A 19,738-nucleotide genomic window follows, 5' to 3' on the forward strand; every position below is an offset into this window, starting at 1 on the left:
ATTCTACACCAAGAATAAAATTAAAATGACACCCATTATGAAAAATCTGATTGGCAATGACAATATGATGTAAAAATAATAATTTTGATTCAAAATTGTTGCATGCGCACTTTGTAGGACAAGATGACAGTCATTTTGGATCAAATTAACACTTTTAATGGGCTCTAATTGGCAGACAACAAAAATGACAGTCGGTTTCTCATCCATTTCATATTCTGCACCTAACTAGCTTTAAAATAACTCATTATGCATTCTGTGTTTTTTTAATATTTATAAATTTTATTAGAGTTTGTGTTTTATTTAAGAATAAAAATTTATTGCATTTCAGTAGGGGGATTTATTAGGATGTATTGTCACTATATGTATGTATTGTCACTATGTTCAATAGATTTAAAAAAAAAAGAAACAAACAGGGAATAATATCGCATATCGCAATAATTTATGAGACATTATATCGCCCACAAAAATTTGTTATCGCGACAGGCCTAGCTGCAGCTATCCAATATTTTAATAACTGAGTATTCTACTGAAAATTCCCTCAATTAATAGAGTAATCGTATAAAACTTTTTGTTCTTTAGGTAAAAAGCAATTATATAAATATATATGAGAAAACAAAACATTTTGTCTACTATTGAACCATTTTTAGAGAATCAATGTCTTTATTTTAGATGTACTGTATATTGTTGAAAACAGCCAACAATTGCATCTCAGATGTGTCTAGAGAAAAACAAGAAAGTCACTGTTTTCGCTAAAAAAAAAACAAGATCCTATTTAAAAAAAAAAAAAAAAAAAAATCTTATTTCTGACCTAAAAATGTCATTAAGCTTGATAACACACATCTCTTTCCCACACATTTCAATTGGGAATTTCCATTTGTGTCAAGCTATTTTTAAGTTCTAAGTTTAAGTCTAAATTGTAAGTCCTGATAGGATTTTGAGTTTTTCCAGTGTTCAAAATAAATCTATGATACCTGCTGTATTAGCACCAGTGCTACTTTGTGTTTCATCCATCATTGACCACCAAGCTAAAATTAACAGTTAGCTTTATTATGTTTTTATTTTACACCTTCATCACTCTACAGCGCTGTTTTTACACATTAAATAAAGCCTGTATGAAAGAAACGTTAGCCACACATCGACAGAAGTAATAATTAATAGAAACCTAGCCCTCCGCAGGGCTAACGTTACGTTAGAAAGGTACAGTAACGTTAATCTTATTTATTAGTGCTACGTAAACTAAATTTTAGCTTGTCCCGAGTATTGCTCCAACGTTCTCAGAGTAATCAGAACGTCGATTTAAAAAAAAAAAAATCTTTTCTCACATTAATTCCTAGTGGTTTCATGTTTTGACGACGTTACGCTATTTCACGCTCGCTCCCGCGTAAACATGTACAACCTGATTACAGCTGCTGACTGATTGTCAGTATCTCAATAACGACCAAACGCTATACTACAAGACGACATGTTTCTGAAACCCCCGGCACCTGGCCAAGCACCGGGGAAAAAAGACATCTCAAGAAAGTCACCAGAGGAGTTGAGAGAAAGCGAAATCGAAAATGAAAAGAAAAGGGAGAGAAAGTTTCAGCCCCTGTGGCGAGACTGCTTGAATTGGCTCGGCTACGATGAGACAAAAAAACGAGGTTTACTGTGAGGTGTGCAGATCAATGCCCACAAGCGCAGACAAGTAAGTTAGAGAAAAGTTAACGAATATGAAACCTATGGTATGAACATAACATGATAATTCATCCGCTTGACTATGGAGAGAATATTATCGTCATAACGACGGTATAACTTAGCCATAATTGCACTCTCTTTGACTTCTAAATCGTTGCCAAGAAAACAGAGCCGGGGGAGACTTCCAGAGGGCGGTAAGGGGAAGACATGAACGCTTCGCCCAGGCACGCCTCCCCCTGAAGCGCCCAAGAAAAATGTTGGCTATACTGAAGTGATTATGGAATTTGAATAGGATTATTTATACTAGATGAATGTTTTTGCACCGTTTTGCTGCACTTTGTAGTCAAGCTACGATGAAAAAAAAAATGTTATTCATGTTATTCGAGCATACTCTTCTTTTCGTGATTGTAGGGATCAATAACTAATGCATTGACCTAGGCCAGTGGTTCTGATAGTGGGGCCAGTGAACTTCAATTTTCCCATATTGTCTACCCTTGTATGAGCATTAGGGGTTAGCCATCTTAGGCACCCCACGATTCGATTCGATTACGATTCAGGGTGCAACGATTCAATTATTGAACGATGTTATCACGGTATTGACACCACCAAACAACGCACAACTTGACATTGAAAATACATGTTAGCAAAGTCGCTAATTAGCATAGCGCTCAGCGCTAACTCGTAAAATCTCAAAAACAACAACAATAAATGCTAAACCGTACAAGAGGGGTTGGTGTACTCACCTCTGATAGACGGGCATGGTACTTAGCAAAACACTTGGGACTTTTTCCAATTAACACGACATGAACCTACTGCTGGACAACTGAAAGACAAGGAGCAACGAACTATCTCTCTACCCCTCTCGCTCTAAAAAATAACTTGCGCACAGAAGAAGCGCGACCGCCGGGTCCATGCCTGTCTCATACAAAAATTTATTTTCGAGTCTTTTGAAAAGGAGTTCAGTAACCAGCTGCATCCATCATAATGTTGTGCGTGCGTCCGTTAACTCATTCACTCCCAGCCATTTTCACCGGAGCAAGGCCCTTCACTTCCGGCCGTTTTAATGGATTTTGTCTGATATTGCAAGGCCCAAAGAAAATTCTGTTCTGTTGCTATATAAACATGGAACCCACCAAAAGAAAGATAAAATTCTATTTTTTTCAGCAGAAAAAAATAGTTCATTTCTTTTTAAATTCTATAGAAATCAGCATTAGAAAATAGCTTAGTTTGAGCAATTTTCCAATTTCTGATGAAAAATCTGAGAAATTGAGCTTTTTGTAAAAGAATTCATTTCAAACATAACTTTGACTTTAACACAGCTATTTTTCTCTTTTGTGACATCCCAAACATCTGAATGTTTTTGTTCTACAAAATAACATAAACAACAAGACAAATAAAGCTTTTGATCGCAAAGTAACTATTTATGTACACATTAACTAAACTACTGAACTGTTGAACTATTTGCGCACATAACAACGGGGAAGGCTCTCGGCTGCTTCCGGTTGAATGAGGTGGCTCCCAGTAATCTGATGAGTCCGGATCAAGATCGGTCTCACTTTTTTCATCATCTTCATCATTGGTTTCAACCTCGGGCTCATGAGTAACGCAACGTGAGCTCCGCAGAATGCGTGTGGAACCTGACGCTGTTGTGGCTGTCACCGTTTGTCTCATCAAGATAGATTTTTTTGAATCTTTCTTTGACGATGGTTTCGTTTTCTTTTCAAAACACTCCTCCAGTGTCGTTTGCCTTTTTTTCCCGATCGTTCTCCACATTTTTCTCAAATTCTCACAAGATCCCTCCAACTTCCGTTTCCTGACTATTTTTCTTCACTTCCTTTCTTGGCCCGAGATGACTTCTTATAAAATGCGCTACTGCCCTCCAGTGGCCAGTTTTATTGCTTTAAAATTAGTATTGAGCATTATGCATTGCAAGTACGGGTGCAATAAAACCTAGAGATGCCTCTTGTAAAAAAAAAAAAAAAAAAAAACGTAAAAGACGTATAAATATGTTTTTGGGACACTGAAACAATTAAAGATAGAATGTACTTATATGTTTGTGGGAGCAAATGAGTTTAAGGTGTCCAGGCGGCAGATGTGTCTCGAATTTCATTCCGCTACAAGTGGCTGTCATAGTTAGTAGGGAAAATCATTGTTTTTGAACATTTAGGAATCGTAATCAAATCGTCACGTGTCAAATCGCAATGCAGTTAATAATCGATTTTTTGGCGTACCCTTAATGAGCATGGTGAGTAACTAACTTGAATCTTACTATTTAACTATCTGACTAACTTTAAAGCTCTGATGCGTCGAAGACGTGACAACAGTGCGAGGAGGCAAAACTAATATAAACTATCCTTACATTTGAGTGACATACGCATTAGTGTTATCGGTAATCAAGTTGATCTTGGGTCTCATGAGGTGGAGTGATATCATACCGCAGCTTTCCAATGAGTCGATAAGAGTTCTGCCTAGCATGTTGTTGATGTTTGTGTTGCTTTCGCTGGTCAATATTGCTGTGAGTGGCAGCCTGTCAAGCAGGGTTAATCAGAGCCTCTGACTATGAACTACTTTGCGTAGCACATCATGGTTTGAGCTTCCCAGCAAACATTATTCAACAAAAAGAAAAGCACACCATGTGTACAAAAGTGAGCCACAAAGGTCCCCGTGGCCTCGTCTGTGCGCCTCAGATGCTGTTTGAGTCACTAGGAGAGTAGGGGGAGCTGTGTGTTTTGTGTCCTCCCATTATATCACTAATGAGCAGCCCTCAGGAGGGACGGGAGAAGCACGGCGTGGCAGACAGAAAAAGACAGATGAAGAAAGAGAAAGAGGAAGGGAGCCCGAGATCAGCTTGGGGACTTTTTCCTCTTCGCCCTTCCATTCCCTCTCCCCCACACCTCGGAGTCTAATTGGACTAAAACTGTGATCTAATTAAATGTCCAATTAAAGTGCAGAGAGCAACGTGCCCACCGGCGAATCACAGAAGAGGGACATAATCAGCTGGAAAAACAAACAAAAAAATCAATGCGAAATGGGAAAAGATGTTAAAAACGGAAAAAGGGAGCGCAGAGAGGTATTGGGAGGGTGCTTTAACCCGTGATAGGACACTGAAATATGAGCATTCACAGCCTGTCCTCACGGTTTAAATGAACTGGACGTCTTTCAGTATCAGTGGCAAGCAATGAGTTAATACTATGAATTTTCAAAGTACAGTTTAATGTGTCATTGGGGATTATTACTAGTGTATCTGTGTTTACCCATATAAATTTTGTTTATATTAATTTATTAATTTAATCCGTTTTTTAAGATACAGTGGGGAGAACAAGTATTTGATACACTGCCGATTTAGCTGGTTTTCCCACTTGCATGCCATGTAGAGGTCTGTAATTTGTATCATAAGTTCTCTTCAACTGTGAGGGACGGAATCTAATACAAAAATCAAGAAAATCACATTGTATAATTTTTAAATAATAAATTTGTATTTAACTGCATGAAATAAGTATTTGATACATTACCAACTAGTAAATATTTCGGCTCTTAGTTCTTTTTTAAGAACCCCTCCTGTTCTCCACTTATTACCGGAAGTCACTGCACCTGTTTGAACTTGTTACCTGTATAAAAGACACCTGTTCACAAACAAACTCCAACCTCTCCATAATGGCCAAGACCAAAGAGCTGTGTAAGGACATCAGGGATAAAAAATAGACCTGCACAAGGCTGGGTGGGCTACAGGAAAATAAGCAAGCAGCTTGGTGAGAAGGTAACAACTGTTGGAGCGATTATTAGAAAATGGAAGAAGTTCAAGTTGACGGTCAAACTGCCTCGTTCTGGGGCTCCATGCAAGAGGTCACCTCGTGGGGCATCACTGATCATGAGGAAGGTGAGGGATCAGCCCAGAACTACACGGCAGGACCTGGTCAATGACCTGAAGAGAGCTGGAACCACAGTCTCGAAGAAAACCATCGGAAACACATTACGCCGTCATGGATTAAAATCCTACAGCACACGCAAGGTCCCGCTGCTGAAGCCAGTGCATGTCCAGACACGTCTGAAGTTTGCCACTGACCATCTGGATGATCCAGAGGAGCAATGGGAGAAGGTCATGTGGTCGGATGAGACCAAAATGGAACTTTTTGGTCTAAACTCGGCTCGTCGTGTTTGGAGGAAAAAGAAGGATGAGTACAACCCCAAGAACACCATCCCAACCGTGAAACATGGAGGAGGAAACATCATTTTTTGGGGGTGCTTCTCTGCCAAGGGTACAGGACGACTGCACCGTATTGAGGGGAGGATGGATGGGGCTATGTATCGCCAGATCTTGGCTGACAACCTCCTTCCTTCATTGAGAGCCCTGAAAATGGGTCGTGGCTGGGTCTTCCAGCATGACAACGACCCAAAGCACACAGCCAAGGCAACTAAAGAGTGGCTCCGTAAGAAGCATCTTAAGGTCCTGGAGTGGCCTAGCCAGTCACCAGATCTGAACCCGATAGAAAATCTATGGAGGGAGCTGAAAGTCCGTGTTGCCCGGCAGCAACCCCGAAACCTGAAGGCTCTGGAGAAGATCTGCATGGAGGAGTGGGCCAAAATCCCTGCTGCAGTGTGTGCAAACCTTGTCAAGGACTACAGGAAACGTTTGGTATCTGTAATAGCAAACAAAGGTTTCTGTACCAAATATTAAGTTCAATTTTTGTGATGTATCAAATACTTATTTCATGCAATTAAATGCAAATTTATTATTTAAAAATCACACAACGTGATTTTCTGTTTTTTTGTATTAGATTCCGTCCCTCACAGGTGAAGAGAACTTATGATACAAATTACAGACCTCTACATGCTCTGCAATTGGGAAAACCAGCAAAATCGGCAGTGTATCAAATACTTGTTCTCCCCACTGTATGTAAAAATAACATTAACAACCTAATTAGTTTAACCATAATAGTATAAAATATATAATATGCTAAAATAATAATTGACACCTAGCATACTGATATGTGGACATCAAATGATGTTGACGTTGTTTATATGGACGCCAGGTCTTTATGGGGTTAGTTTTTTTTTTTTTAAATGGCCAAAAAAAAGTCAATTGTCCTCAGAAGTGGGTAGAGTAGCCAAAAACCTTACTCAAGTAAGAGTAGCGTTACTTTAAAAATAATATTACTCAAGTAAAAGCAGTATAAATAAAAATGTACTCAAGTACAAGTAAAAAAGTATGTGGTGAAACAAAAACTAAAAACAGCAACAGTAATGAGTAACATTGTTTGTAACTGCTTATGATGTTTGATTTTTATTTATTTAAACAATGGTATTGTTTTTTTCAGCACAAAGTTATCTATATGAATTGTTACTATTACACTGCACTAAAACATATTACATAACCACACTAAGTCAAATAAACACAAATAAAAAATCATTAAATCCTGGCGAGAGAAAAAAAATCTACAAAAATAAAGCATCATTCATCCAAAGAGCATGAGTACCCTCAAGTGGAGAAAACATTTGCTATTATGAAATTGAAAGGATCATATCTCCGTTTTTCCGTGGTCAATCGGTGCCAAATAAAAACTGGGACAAAGGTTAAAATCCGTACTTTCGAGTTGCTAATGGCAGCACTCTATATCAAATACAAAATTTTTAAAGGTGCTTAAAAAAACACGTGTTTGAACAGGCCGGCATGACCAAAGAACGGCAAGCTTGAGCCTGTTAGAATTGAGTCATGTCATTATTGTTGCGATATCTCATTGGTGAAGATGGTAGAGCCACTGTTGGCATCCATGGCAAAAAGAAAAAGTAGCATTAAAAGGAAAAATGTAACAACTAGTGTAGCCCAAAGTAGCAGAGTGAGAGTAGCGTTTCTTCTTCATAAATCTACTTAAGTAAAAGTAAAAAGTATGGCTTAGTAAAACTACTCTTAGAAGTACATTTTTCTCAAAAAGTTACTCAAGTAAATGTAACAGAGTACATGTAACGCGTTACTACTAGGGCTGGGCGATATGGCCTTAAGCATGTTTCACGGTAAATTTTGCAGATTTATCTCGATAACGATAAATGATGATAAATTCGCCCAAGCGGACTGTTATATAATTTGAAAATCTGAATCAATGCATGAAATACAGATTAACCATTTCTCATTGATTTATTTACCAGCTTTTAATTTAATATATTTAACAATTGTACATGCAGTCTAAACATTAAGTATATAAACATTTATTGTAAACAATAAGAATTCAAGTATGAACATTTAGAACAACTTGTATGGCTTGAACAATGTACATTATATAAATCAATACGACAACTGTGCAAACATGTCATTGTAACACAAATGACATACAGCTTGAACAGTACACTTCAAACAGACAACTTATTGTTAATGGCTGATATGACATAATTACTCAACACAAGTAATCGTATTTACTTCATGGTTTCAGCCCCCCCCCCCCCCCCCACAGTAGTTTTTTTTAATACATGCACGCACACATGAACCCCCACACAGACACACACACATTAAAGCTATATTGATCTTCTGCACATGAAACATTTAAGATTTTATGATGGCAGTAATGACACAGAATTGAGCACATTCAGAAAAATTGCTGGGGCCATTAAACGGTCATATTATAAGTTTCACTGTTGGATTGTACTTTGTGCTGGATGCTTTACCATCACAAAAGCTATCAGAGAAATCACACACAGACAGATACAAAATAACGCGACATACTAATTGCTAGATGCAGTCCGTGTCCAATCCACTCATTAAGTTCAGCCGTTTCGAGAAGGTTAGATCTGCTATCCGACTCCATCACGTTCATTTGTAGTGTTAACCGCTAGCGTTAGCCGCTAACGTTAGCCTGCGGCCTGGCTACCAGTAGAAAGCACTGAAAGCACCCTCTCCTGAAATTGTGAGAACAAGGGAGGACAGCAGGTGAAAGTCCGTCTGGATGCCGCCAAGAGTCTACTTAATGTCGGGTGAAAGTTTGGCGAACCTCCCTTAAGCCACACTCCATCACCTTTGCTTGTAGCGTTAGCCGCTAGCGTTAGCCTACCGGGCTTCTGTTTGTTTGACTTCCTGATAACCACATGACTCCATACGTAAGCACACTGACTGCTTTCTTAAAGGGGAATGAACATAGACGAACAACACAGAGTTAAAGTGGGATGAAAAGACTATTTTTTATTGTGTAATTACCGAATTTTGCGACAAAATTACGTCGGTCATCGTGAAGAATTTCGGTAACGGCAAATTTTCAGTTTACCACCCTGCTCTAGTTACTACCAACCTCTGCTTGTCCTACAAGGGGTTAAAACCGGTACATTGAATTCATGTACGTTTTTAGATCGCACGGCATTACCAATGATATTACAACTGTTATTAGCCTATCTTCAATATGAGAATGATAGAGCAGCTGTTTTTACATGATCCCAACAAATTACTGAAAGATAAAAAGAACGCATTCAATGATTATACTAGTAGAGTAATAAATAGAGGTGTGCAAAATCTCCGATTCTTAGATTATTCGCGATTCGGCCGTGGAAGATTCGAGAACGATTCACAAACATCCAAATTCCGATTATTGAAATATGCCAAGTAAAGCGGAAGTACAACACATTCCGATTATTGAAATATGCCAAGTAAAGCGTAAGTACAACACACTCAGCGCGCCGCGCGGTCTTCGGGACACAATGAGGAAGAACGGAGCGAGAGTAGCTAAACATCATGCTTCTCATTACCCGGCCCCTCAGGTAATGCCAATGCTCAACTCACGGCTCTAGCTCAACTCATGCCACGAGATAAAAAAACACAACAACATACCTGACTGCTGCCGAAAAGCTGCTACAAAGTACATCCACATAATGTTATGGTAGATATCATTTATATAGGACTAGTTGCATTATAGATTCGGTAGCGTTACCAGCACATCTACAAAAAGCTAGATGCGGGCGTTAGTAAACGGCCGCCATCTTAAAGCAGTACACTTCCCTGCTAGGCTGTTGTAGCGAACCTTCCAAGCAAACCTAATTAACTTTTTATCTAAAATACTCCTAAATCGGTAAAATATTGACTTGAATCTATCTTTAAAATAGTTTTAAACGTTCACATGTCGAAAGTAGACAAAAGGGAAATTATGGAATAACGGGAGCAATTTTAACAACTTTAACGGTTGATTCACAACATTAAATTAATTAAATGTAGTTTAAAGCTGCTGATAAAGAATGGGGACTGGAGTTTTGTATTTACTGTTATTTTCGTATATTTGTTTACTGCTATATGTTAACTTGATACTGAAATAGTAGTTTGGTTTAGCCTGAGAGTATTTTTGAGCAATTTTGGAACTAATGTACAAAACATTTAAAAAAAAAAAAAAAAAAAAAAGGAGGGGGGTGCATCAATAATCGTTCTATAATCGAATCAGAGCCTCTGAATCGTAATCGTAATCGAATCGTTAGGTGCCCAAAGATTCCCAGCTCTAGTAATAAATATCAGTAATATGTGAGATTCAAATATCTGACATTAAATGTAGGCATGTGACATGTAATAAAACTATCTCTTCAATAATGATCAATTCTATGAATTTATTTTTAATCTACTAAAATACAGTACATTTTTAACACCACTTTTGAAACAGATCCATCCGGTCGAAACATTAAAATGTGAAGTTTGGGCTATTTTATAATTTTCTCCAAAAGAAATGGTAAACATGTCACATAAACAATTAAAGGGTGTCAATTGAAATAGGAATGTCCGTCTTTGCCCTTTCATATCAGTAGAAGTCAGAGACTGCGATAAATCTCCAATTTCTCCATCTGTGAGTATCGCACACACTGTGAACCCTCTATGGACAGCTTGAGCCCATCAAATATTAATGCAGGGATTCAATTCAACATTCTCATTCTCCTTAACAATCTGACTGTAACAGGTCACATAATTAGGGTTTGTTATGGTCTCAGATGACCAAGACTCTTGGGAGAGGAACACAATCTGGAAGCAGAGGGGGCAATCCCAGAACTAACTGATTTTAGAAGGTGTTAACCCCAAAGATGAGTACAACATTGCTCTTTTTGAGCCAAATTCTTACCATAGTTGCATTAAAAGAAGTTCTGCAGCAGATGATGCCCACTTCAGTTTATCCTAGTTGGGTAGTAGTCCATATCCCCTACCTGTCCTGATCCCTCTTCCTGCTGGGGAGGAGAAAGAGGATCAATCACCTACTGGGACATGCACACCTGCTCATAGAATGAACTGCCAGGATGACAATGTTACTGTGTATGACTGTTATTATGCAGAGTATAGATGACCAAACCTGATTAACAAACTGTTGCTGGGGATAGCTCAACCGTGATTTTCAAAACTTCTAAACAATTTTAAAGTGCAAGTTTTACATCCTCGAGGGTCATACTAAATTCATGAATAAAACATATGGTGCAAAGATTAAACATTCGGCTGTGGGTTTTGATGAGTTGTGATTTTATTTGTGTCTTGAGATGCGATGTGCAACAGTGAGAATCCAGCCTCACCTCAGATTGTGCAATACCTCATAAATTCAGGAATAGCACAGTTCAAAAGCAGAATTCATTTGTGACATTAGTGTACTAAAATAGTGCCATCTGCAGCCAGGGGGCCGGATCTGGACCACCGCATGATTTTTTTGTGGCCCGTAGCACTAAATTATGTCAATTATTTATTTTTTTATTGCTAAAATAAAACTTATGTCACATGATGCGGCTGCTGGTCATTGTTCTCATTTCAGAGTGTAGGCAGTGTTCGCTGGACGCAGGTGCATCCTATTCTCATCAGCAGCGTATTTAAACGTAGGCAACCCAAGCAAGGGTTGCTGAGATATTGCCTTGCTGGTCGCCAACGGACGTTTTGTACTCTCGAGCTTGTTATTCACATTTGGCTAATTTCGCCCCTGCCTTGGTTTGTTTTTTTGCCGCTCTCGTTTTGAATCTGCTTTGTGCAGGTATTAGAGTGTATTTGTGTGTTAGGGCCTCTGCACCTCCCTCCTGAGATCCGGCAGGTGTGCATATCTTATCCAAATTACAGGTTGGATGTCAGACGGGTGGAGCGGCCACAGATGCAGGCTATCACCATCAGCAGCGTTTAAAAGCCAGTGGACGCCTGACCCCGTTGCCAGATCAACTCGTCTAGTTCTGTTGACCTGTTTCTGCATGCCCCTTTTCGGATCCCCACGCCTGGCCGTTCCCTGAGCATTGCCTGCCTCTTGCTGGTCCCAATTCTACCAGCTTGGTTTGCAATAAACTCACTCAAACTCAAGTCCCTAAAATCCACTCCCTCACATGTTACCTACGGAGTCCTGGGCTTTGTCCTCGGGCCCCTACTGTTCATTATCTACCTCCTTCTCATTGGCAATATTCTCCGTAAATTCAACATCTTTCAACTTTCACTGTTTTGCCAATGACACCCAGCTCTACCTTACTTCCGAACCATCCTCCTCTATCCTGCCCACCTTCCTGACTGACTGTATCACCGAAATTAAAAATTGGCTCACCCAAAATTTCCTCAAACTCAACAGCAGTAAAATCGAGGTGCTCCTCATCGGCTCCAAATCCACCATATCCAAATACCATAGCCATCCCCTCACCATCGACAACTCCACTGTTTCACCCCCCCCCCCCCCCCCCAAGTTAAGAGCCTGGGTGTCATCCAGGACAATACACTCTCTTTTCATTCACACATCAATAATATTACCCAGATTGCTCACTAGCACATACGCACCATCAACCGCCTCCGCCCCTCCCTCACCCCCCATTCTTCTGAAATCCTGGTTTATAGTCTTGTCACTTCCCGCCTGGATTACTGCAACTCCCTCCTCTTTGGCCTTTGTCAAGAGACCCTCCATAAACTGCAACTGGTCCAGAATCCAGCCGCTCGAATTATAACCCGTACCTCATTGATCCACCACATCATTGCAGTTCTCCGCCAGCTCCATTGGCTCCTGGTCCACTTCCGCATCCAGTTCAAAGTTCTCCTCCTCACATTCAAGGCCATCCATAACCTTGCCCCTCCCTGTCTGTCCGACCTCCTCCACATTACAACTCCCTCCCGTGCCCTTAGGTCCTCCACCTCCATGCACTTGTCTTTCCTCCCCGCTTGCCTCAGCACCATGGGGAGCAGAGCATTCAGCCTTCGGCTTTGGAATTCACTACCACCCGACTTCAGGAACACAGACTCTCTCCCCCTTTTTCAATCGAAACTCAAAACTCACCTGTTCAGACTCACATATCAATAATAATCCCTGATTTCTTTGTATTTTACAGTTCTGCTAATTATTTTCATAGATTAGTATTTTATTGTTTTGAACTTTCTATACTAAATTATTTTTACTGTTTTTAGTCATTAATTTGTCTAATTGTTTTTTAAATGATTGTAAATGATTGCACCCTAACATTTGTGTTGCTTTTGTCACCTTGGTTTACCCTCGGGTTAGTTCTAGTGATCTCTGTCGACCGGTTGTCACAGCCCCTTTTTGTTATCTCTATTTCGCAATTGCGTGTTTTTTTTCCCGTGTACAATAAATGTGATGAAGCCTCTTTTGTCTGTTTTGGGGTCCAGCCTTGTTTTCCACATTCGCAGACCCTAACAATTTTTGTAAATCAGAGAATATTTACTATTTTTTTCTGTTTTAATAAAATTAATTTTTTTAAAAATTAGAGAATTTTATTTAGATCCCAAAAAAGAAAAAGGGAATGTTTACTCATCCCCCCTTCTATTTTTGTATTAAAATAGTAAATAAGATAAAAATGAATAAATATGTTAAGTTATATTTTAAGGATAAACTAAATTATAAAAAGGGAAATATCTACTGTTTCCCACTTTTAGGGGTAACAAAATGAAAAATGTTATTGAGTTGTTGTTGTTTTTTTTAAGTGGATTTGGACAATTTTGAGTTCAACAATGTCTCTAAACAGTTTATTGACTATCAACATATATGATGATTTGTTTGTGAATAGATTAGTCAATTAATGTCAACAGACCTAGTTTGCCTGCCACTGACGGCGCTAGAAGTCCAATCCATTTTGATTGGGAGAGTATTGGACGTCTAGCGCCGTCAATGGCAGCCAAATGAGTTAAAATTTATTTATTTATTTAATTCTATGGGTTGCCCGACATAATGCCCCCCACCCCCCAAATGAAACCCTAACTACAATGTGGACTGCAACAACATGACTTTGGCACCCAAGGTCTACAATCTAATTTTTCCATTTTGATTTTTCATCGTCAGGCTAACGTATTTATTAATATTTGTAGTTTTCGATACATAGTCAATTGTCTAAAAATGCAGATCCAACAGATTGTTCTACAATGATTGAACAGACACATTTAATTTTGTTGCAAGTTCAATGTTTTCCTCTGAATGTGTCCTTTTCCAAAAGTGCTTCAAGTTTATTTACACGCTAACTTTGAACAGAAGCAGGCAAGGACAGACAAGCAGGGGGAAAGTAGTAAACGCTGACCATCACAAATAGAAAATACAAAAACTTGTGTGACAAAAAAGTGACCAAAAATGATGCAACTTGCCCTCCTTCAATGAAAGTTGTCACGAAAGTGTGTCAAGGATAAAACAAATGACTGACACGGATAAATGCCCGTTACGGTAACCTGATAACATTTAAATGAATGTTAAATGGGACTGTTTAATAGTATTGTTTACCTTGCTCAACTCAGTAAACTTTTCTTCGAAGTTGTCCCGTTGTAAATCCTGAAGATTAAAAACACTACAATTCCCTTTACATTTCAATTATTACCATGTTTGTAGTTTTTTGAGCGCCAAACACCTCTATTTCGCCTGATTTTAAAACTACATTTCCCACAAGCGCAGTATGTTAACCGGAAGTTTCGTAGTCGTTTCCGTGGTCACCACGGGATCTGCTCGCCGCTGTTTTCCTGCTGCAGCAAGTAGAGCCGCGTCGAGGCAGACTGGGACAACTCACCGCCTCCACCTTCACACATTCTCGTCTACGATGAAACTTTCTGCAATATTATCCTTTCTTAGTGAGCGCATCATCTGCGTCACATTGCTGGTAAGTGTTCATCTATCACTACTGCAAAAGACACTCGGCTGATGAGAGCTAACATGCAAGCTAACGTAAGCTGAGGGCTGCGAGCCAGCCAGTCCAGCTGCAAGCTAACCCAGCAGACTCCCCTGTCATTAGATGTGGCTTTCTCTTTGGAGTATATACAGTTCTGATGCTAAGTATTTAGCATGTAGCATGTCTTAACTTTTAAGTAAAACCATGTTGGGCGAAGTAACTTTATTGCTCCCGGCAGACGATACAAATGTCACGGGTTAGCACACCTTATTTGTATTGATATAAATTGTATTAGTTTCGTCTCAGTATTATGTTTAATACGTGTGCACGCGTGTAATACTTGACTCGCTAGCTTTTCTTTTATGAACAATGCTGATGTTTTAACGTTGTCGGTCAATTCTTTCGTGTCTTTTGGGTGATGCTCGCCGGTTGGTGAGTTCCTCTGTTGTGGCTCAATCTGATTGGTTCACAACCCGGAAATGAGCGCCAATGCTGCCTTTCTGACCGAAGATAATTTAATTTAGTACGGTCATCAAATCGCGATTTTATCTACTTTTACGTTGTAATGTGGTGTGCCAATGTACATGTTTTCATTTTGGTAACACTGAAAATTAAAAAATCGTCCTTTTAGGATGAATGTTTTATGTCATCAATATTTATGACTCACAAACCAGTTTGGCGCGGTACATTAGTGTGCCACAGAAGATTATGAGATATATGACGTTCAAGGTTTGGTCTCAACATTGGTGGGGACGATATAACCGTATAACCTGCATGTATAATTTTTGCTACGGACGGGACGTCAATCAGACCAAACAGATTGGGTGAACGGAGGTCAGGGCTACATTTCTCACGAATATCAACCTAATTAATTGATAGACAAAATGATCAATACAAAATTAATCTGTATTGATTTATATTAAATTTTACGTGTATTGGTTCAGGTGATACACCATTCAATTCAAACGTTTGTTTTCAAAAACTACTAAAACATTTTGAAAACTTCAAGAATAAATGTCTGGATTTTATTAGCAAATTTATATTGCAATATTTGAACATAAATTATATTAACATTGACAGTACAAACTTGTTATTAATCTCTTAACTATTCAGAAATGGGAAAAAAATACATTTGTCTTTAGACCACTTAGCGTTGTCTGTTAAAAAAAAAAATATATAACTGAAAAACTTCTTAGGGTATAACGAAAATATAAATGGAGCCTCCTTCAGGTAAAACACTACTGCTTTTGTCCACAAACACAGCCAACTTCAACAAAAAATGAAAACTTTTTAACTCGATTATTATTATCTGAAAAAATGTCTGCATTGGCTTCAAACAAAAATATTTTTGAATAAATCATGTAGAAAATAATTAATACATTTTAGATAATTGCAAGTCATCAGCCAATCAAACGTTCGTTTGAGGGGATAAAGTGGACCGGCACATTCAGCTTGTAAAAAGGGGTAAATATAAGTCTGGACATGTTGAAATTCTGTAATTTATAATGGTAGGACCAGTTCTATCCTTACAACATATGGGAAGACAATCTAAATTACTTGTATAACTGAATTCATTATATACCGTAATTCAAACAAGGTTGTTTGAAAGTTGGTGGGGACAATTTGAGCATCCTGAAAATTTGCTAGTCTTATGTCCCTACTGTTCCTATGCAAACCTATGCCCTTGGTCATGTTGATTTATTCTTTGTCACTTATTTCAGTATTTTATTTTACAACAACACTTACAACATCAATAATGTAATTTTTTAATCTACCTTTTACGATGACAAATGTGTTCCATCATAGCAAAATTCGTCACTTACCCATTTTCCCAAACATACTTTGGTATAACCAATAAGAGAATTATCTCATCATTACAAAAGCATATCAACCATTTATCTACAGCATTTCACCTCTGAGAAATTACGGCGTGGTGTGTGCATCTTGGATTTTGACAATTAACAGAAAACAGACTCGTAAAATGGCATTTATGTTTTTACAACAACCCTTAACATGTCCTTGTTATTTCCCTGCATGTTAGTGCCGCCAGATCACAACCTAATTTGGCAACTCAGGATACACTGAGGAACAAATTATTGTAGGTATCAGACATTAAATAAGGAATCAAAATAAATTGGAAATTGTGTAACTGAACCTCATCAACAACCAAGGAGACTTAATTGAATTTATTTGGCGACACATCATTAGCGCTTCTGTTTGTTCAAGTAATGTCCAAACCAGAATCTTTATTGTCATTCCTATTCATTTCACCATTGGCATTCAAATGGACCGGAGCTGGCGTCATTCTGGGATTCCTCCCAGTTAGGCATGTGCCGGTATGAGATTCTGATGGTTTGATAACTGTAAGTGCCTAAATAACATTGGTATAATTATTCATGTTAATTGTAAATAATTTATTTGGTTCTGTAAAACGAGTTGTTAATTGTTATTTGGTTATATAAGATGGAATTATCATTTGTTTATTTGATTTGGTGGAACTCGTCCCGTTTGACTACGTTACTGTATAACGCGGAAGTGGCTCGCTGTGGAGCTCAGGAGGTGTGAAGGAGAAAGACTCATAAGTAACAGATAAGAGCCAAACAGTTTTTGATGTCTGCTTTTCTCTATCTTCTTAGTTGAATTAGTCTCTCGATGTATCTCTAATTTGCCCCTTAGTTTGTGTTGTGGATGACAAGAGTTTGGATTAATTTATTTTGGATTAAACGAATGAACTGGGAACGAGCTGCGTGAGACTTTTTTCTTCCCCGCTAGAGCGGCGGGTGCGAGGGGGATGGAGTAAGGAGATCGTCGGGCTTTTCGTTTTGGAACCTACAATAACCTTAAGCCAAAATATCACGGTTTCACTGTATTGCAATTACAGCTCTAAAATTTTCACTTTGAGATATCTGGGTTTAAAAAAAACAAACTTCCATTGAAAAGTTTTATTTATCAAAACCTATTTGCAAATTGGAACATAAGTATAATGTTAACAAAACAACAACAGCAACAAAATATTCAAAATAAAATAAATGCAGTCCTAAACCCACAGCCACAGCTCAACATTACCATCAGAACAAAAATAATTGAATTATTTTCTATAAAAAGCACTTGTGTATGACTCATATCATGTTTACATTATAAACACACTCTTTCTCAACACAGACAGTTGCCAAAGAGAAAAAAACACCACGTTTTACCACCGCTAGAAACACTAAACATGCTGAAGTTAACTCTCGTAGCTGGTGGGAAACGTTCATGACAGTGTTTACTAACTTTTAATTTTGTATAAATGCGAAATCATATTGGAGCTTTTGCCTCCTCGCCAGTCACCCGCCGCAAACATGTTTTACATGTCGGTTGGCCCTCCTCTTCTAAGCCACTGCCGTCTAACTTTTCTGTAGCCAAAGTATTCCCATACCAGCGATTTTGTTTTCTTCTTGATGGGGGGAATTCAGGAGTTTCAACTCCTCCAGACATTGTGTAGCACAGCTGACACACTGACACTGAACAACAAACGGTGGGGGAGGGTTGAGCCTTGCAGCTGCAAGAGAAGGATTTCCCCATGCATTTTTGGGACATAAAAAATAGCTAATACCTTAGGCACGGTATGACGGAACATTTTTGCTGATTTGAAACCTAGACGTTTTCATTCCACGTAGGCTTGAACGATATTGGAAAAAACTATTGTTGCGATTTTTTTGAGGTGTGCAATATATTGCGATATTATATTGCGATAGTAAAAAAAAAATATATATATATATATATATCTACAATTTTTTTTTTTTTAAAGAAATTTTCACTAGATGACTTGAATAGCTGTTTGGAAATACTTTGCATGACACGCCGTGACCACAGTGTATCCATATAATACCGTTTCATTTGTGAATGATTAAGATTGCTGTATTATTATGAAGGGATCCAGGAAGCAATGTCTGCACAAAATAGATAATTTATTGAACACAATATTTGACACTTCAACAGCAGCAAATACATTAAATGACAAATAAAAGAGCAGGTGCATTCGTCCCCTAAGTTTTTGACAAAATATAACAATAAATAAAAACTTCTGTAAAATAACAACAAAGTTGTAAACATAGTTGAACAAAAATATTAAATATGACAAATAAGAGTTGTTCACAAACTATAACAATAAATAAAAACCTCAGTAAAACAATAAAGTTGTCAACATATTTGAACTTAAATATTAAATCTGTCAAATAAAAGTGCAAGTGCATTAGTCCCCTGAGTTGTTTACACAAAATATAACAATATAAAACTGCAAAACTGCAACAAAGTTGTAAAAATATTTAAAAAATATTAAGTATCAAAACTTTATGTGCAGCTGTACTATAGTTATTTGAAAAATACGATTTACAATTAATTTAAATATAAAAGAAACAGAAACTCAATTGAACTTGTAAATAATTGAACTGAATAACAGCAAATAACTGATGAATAACAGAACCATTTTAACTCCCAAATTTCCTGCCTTCCTGTTAGCTGTCACATGAATAAAAAGAAGAAAAGACATTCCTGCAGCTGTGTTATGTATTTGTCTGCATATCGTCCACCTTCCTTGCTCAGCAATTCTCAACTGGGTCTCATAGGTGTTTGGCCAAGACTACTAGTTTATCCACCATTGCAGGCTTGAGACAACAACGTTGGCACGTAACAATGTTCCCACCTGTACTAAAAAGCCTCTGATGGGAAGCTCGTAGCAGGAATGCATAGATACCTGCGTTTTAAATGGTCCCACATGTTCGACGGATGACTTCTTGTTGAGGCAACCATGGCGAGGCACTGTCAACAGGGCTGTTTTTTGTTCCTTATATTCTTGTCGATAGCCAAAATACTTCCAAAACTCCTTTTGGAGACAGTCTTCCCTATTCAACGTGTTGCTTGCTTTCACTTTGAAAACGGCCCCTCCTCCCTCCGCTCTGCTGTTCGGCCCCTCCACTCCGCTGTAGCAGGGGAGGGGGAGGAGCCGATGACTGCGAGTTGGAGGGAATGAGATGAGAGG

The 19,738-nt window shown here is 38.4% G+C and overlaps 2 protein-coding genes across 2 annotated transcripts in view; one reads left to right on the plus strand and one right to left on the minus strand.

The window, feature by feature from the left end:
* The window catches only part of invs (inversin), a 110,921-nt gene extending 96,383 nt beyond the window's left edge, over positions 1-14,538 (minus strand). The window contains exons 1-2 of the mRNA XM_057835503.1: positions 14,340-14,538; positions 10,743-10,845 (exon numbers count right to left, since the gene is read on the minus strand). Of these exons, the coding sequence (XP_057691486.1) occupies positions 10,743-10,745 (3 nt within the window). The 5' untranslated portion in view covers positions 10,746-10,845; positions 14,340-14,538. The remainder of the gene's footprint in view (positions 1-10,742; positions 10,846-14,339) is intronic.
* A 6-nt stretch (positions 14,539-14,544) lies between these two features.
* The window catches only part of erp44 (endoplasmic reticulum protein 44), a 29,995-nt gene continuing 24,801 nt past the window's right edge, over positions 14,545-19,738 (plus strand). The window contains exon 1 of the mRNA XM_057835518.1: positions 14,545-14,709. Coding sequence (XP_057691501.1) covers positions 14,650-14,709 — 60 coding nt within the window. The 5' untranslated portion in view covers positions 14,545-14,649. The remainder of the gene's footprint in view (positions 14,710-19,738) is intronic.

This window comes from Corythoichthys intestinalis, chromosome 4 (assembly GCF_030265065.1).
Source record: "Corythoichthys intestinalis isolate RoL2023-P3 chromosome 4, ASM3026506v1, whole genome shotgun sequence".
NCBI lineage: Eukaryota > Metazoa > Chordata > Actinopteri > Syngnathiformes > Syngnathidae > Corythoichthys > Corythoichthys intestinalis.